Raw genomic sequence first — 2,901 nt, forward strand, 5'->3', positions numbered from 1 at the left:
AGAGAGCAGCAGCACCGTCAGCACTCCTAGCCCGGTCACCGGGTCAGGAGTAACTGTAAACGCTCCAACAGTGGTGCAGGGGATCCGGCTCGGAACAACCAGAACTACGTAGAAACAGAGGTCAGGGTCTGCCCTTCCCTTGTGTTCTTTGTCTTTAATGAAACCTTCACTTACTCGTCTTTCAACGCCCCTCAGGACTTCAGGAACCAGATCAACAACAACAACAATGTCAGCCACGAGAGTCTGATCTTCCAAATCCCCACGGACACAAACCGGGGACCTTCCCCACCTCTCTGCCCACAAACACGCCCTCCTGTCCCCCATAGTCAACTCCTCCGTCAACTGGAGGACCGGGAGCTTCCACGGTTGCCAGGGGCGACGCAGCAGCCGTCGCGGGCCTTCATCTCTGGTCGCCACCCGGTGACCAGGACCCTCGTCGTCTTCTTCCTCCTGTAACGTTGAAGTCCCCGGCTCCGCTCTCTCTGCGGATCATCGGCTGAGTATCTACGACAACGTGCCCGACGACCAGCAGCTGTCAGGGAGTGAAGGCAGTAGCGGGGGAGTGGCAGCGATGCAGAGCGAATGGGGGAGGAGTCAGAAGTAAGTAAAAAACTCTGAAGGTCGAAAATCGGAAAAAGATTGCACGGCTTTTGTGACTGCTTGATCCGTGCAAATCAGTCAAAAGTCATTTGGGGAATTATCGTTCCCTATGCAAATTAGCCTCACTGTAAAAACTTCGAGTTCACAAACGTTGGCGCTAACAGCCACGCACAGCGAGAGTCTTTCTCTCGGCGGAGAGTTGGTGGTAACTGCGCCGCAGGATTTACTACAGTATGTCAATTTATGAGTTTCTAGAGGTGCGACAAAATCCTCCTTCTCTTGAGCTGCGATCACCTGTGTCCTGTATTGTTGTGTTAGCATGCTAATGGTTAGCGCTCTTTAGTTAGCTCGTAGCTTCACATTGTTGTGTTAGCATGCTAATGTTAGCGCTCTTTAGTTAGCTCGTAGCTTCACATTGTTGTGTTAGCATGCTAATGTAGCGCTCTTTAGTTAGCTGGTAGCTTCACATTTCATGTAAACTGACACAGAATGAGCGTGATCTAAAAACTCTTACTAACATCCAAATAATCAGTGAGTATGTTCTTCTTCTTCTCTCTAGTTCTTGACTAAAAACAGCTTTTATTACACAAGGGGAGAGCCGGCCGTCCCGCCTTGTAAACACGGCTCTGACAACAACACAGCCAGCGGGACTCGAGCTTCTCCCTCATTGTAGACAGTCAGGACTCAGAGACACATTTACAACAAGGACAGACTTATGATTTATTTATGTGGAACATGTCGATCATCCTCTCAGACCTCATTTGTGCTCGTAGTCTAAAGGTTCAATGCACATGTCTCGTGTTATGCCTCAATAGGACGTTTACACAGATTCCCCCGTTACAGGTTATTAAACATTAAACATATAAATATGAAAACTCTCTTTTCTTTAACCCATTGGATGGATGGCTGAGTCTTGATCCTGCTCTTCAGGATGTGCTGTGAGCTTCACACGGGGATTTGAGCTGCGTTTGTCTTCTCTCTCAGGTGAGTCACCTGTTGGCAGGCGAGGACGTTTTCTCCGCCCTGGACGGCATTCTGGAGAGAATCAGCGACCTCCAGCAGCTGGTGTCCGCCTGGTCTGAAAGCCTTTCAGAAGACGAGGGTCCCAGAGGCTCCTCCTCCTCCTCGTCCTGCACGTCTCCCGCTTCCTCCTCCCATGACTCACCTGCTCACGGCTCCTCCCCCCTCCTCCCCAGCCCCTCCTCCCCCAGCCACATACACCTGGAGGTGCAGCGTCCAGAGGAGGAGGAGGAGGGGGAGGAGGCACATGAAGAGGAGCAGGAGACAGGGAGCAGTACGACCCCGGAGCAGGTGAGATTTTTAAAACCTTGATGTGGAGCGTGTCATATTTCACAGACTGTTTACCTGAAGTGTTTCACAGGTGTTGGTAAAAACAGATCATTAAAGAGTCAGGACACGGAGGAGTGACATTAAAGTCCTCTGTTAGAAGCTAAAGGTCTCTGAAACACAAACACATCACTGAACCTGGACGTTTAGAAAGAGTCGTCTTCATCCCCTCAGGTGTAAACACGTAAAGGTGCACGCTGAAGAGTTTTGATCTCGTCTTTATCGAGCTGCGTTTATATCTCTCAGTTGTTCTTGGATATCGACCGATAAAAAGTAATGATGCCTCTCCTGTAAAGTAAAGACAGTCCTCATCAGCAGTGTCTAAACGCTGAAGGACGCCTCCCTCCTCCTCTTCAGAAGAATCAGAATCAGAATCAGAATCAGAATCAGAATCAGAATCAGAATCAGATCAGAATCAGGATCAGAATCAGAATCAGAATCAGAATCAGAATCAGGATCAGAATCAGAATCAGAATCAGAATCAGAATCAGAATCAGATCAGAATCAGGATCAGAATCAGAATCAGAATCAGAATCTGGTTTATTGTCCAAGTACATTTACACATAAAGGAATTTGACTTGGTGTATTGGTGCAAAACAATTAACAAGGAAATAAAGCAGAACTAGAAACAACTTAAATAATACAGAATAAGATGTTACAATATATAAAATACAATTAAAAAATGTCAAATATAAAAAATTAAAAGGTGCAATGTAGGAGCTGTGCAGTGAACAAAAAGTGCATGTAAGGAAGATACATTTTTAAAGTCCAGTGGGCGTTAATGTAGTTCAGCGTTCACATTACTTTGATGTTTTACTGACTGTGGGGCTGATGAGAGTCTGTGGGAGGAGGGGGGAGGGCAGGGACATTGTTCATCAAAACCTCTTCCTCTCAGCGAGTTTCAACGACGTGTAGAGTTTATCTGTGTGGTTACTCTGTGTGACCTCATCCCTC

At 47.3% G+C, this 2,901-nt stretch overlaps 1 protein-coding gene across 1 annotated transcript in view; it reads left to right on the plus strand.

The window, feature by feature from the left end:
- Nucleotides 1-1,947, plus strand: part of si:dkeyp-23e4.3 (rho GTPase-activating protein 7) — a 13,484-nt gene extending 11,537 nt beyond the window's left edge. Inside the window, 7 exon segments of the mRNA XM_065963134.1 lie at nucleotides 1-35; nucleotides 38-120; nucleotides 196-253; nucleotides 256-291; nucleotides 294-553; nucleotides 556-600; nucleotides 1,585-1,947. The exon segment at nucleotides 1-35 is cut by the window's left edge and continues 113 nt beyond it. Coding sequence (XP_065819206.1) covers nucleotides 1-35; nucleotides 38-120; nucleotides 196-253; nucleotides 256-291; nucleotides 294-553; nucleotides 556-600; nucleotides 1,585-1,932 — 865 coding nt within the window. The 3' untranslated portion in view covers nucleotides 1,933-1,947.
- The last annotated feature ends 954 nt before the right edge of the window (nucleotides 1,948-2,901 follow it).

This window comes from Labrus bergylta, chromosome 14 (assembly GCF_963930695.1).
Source record: "Labrus bergylta chromosome 14, fLabBer1.1, whole genome shotgun sequence".
NCBI classification, from domain to species: domain Eukaryota; kingdom Metazoa; phylum Chordata; class Actinopteri; order Labriformes; family Labridae; genus Labrus; species Labrus bergylta.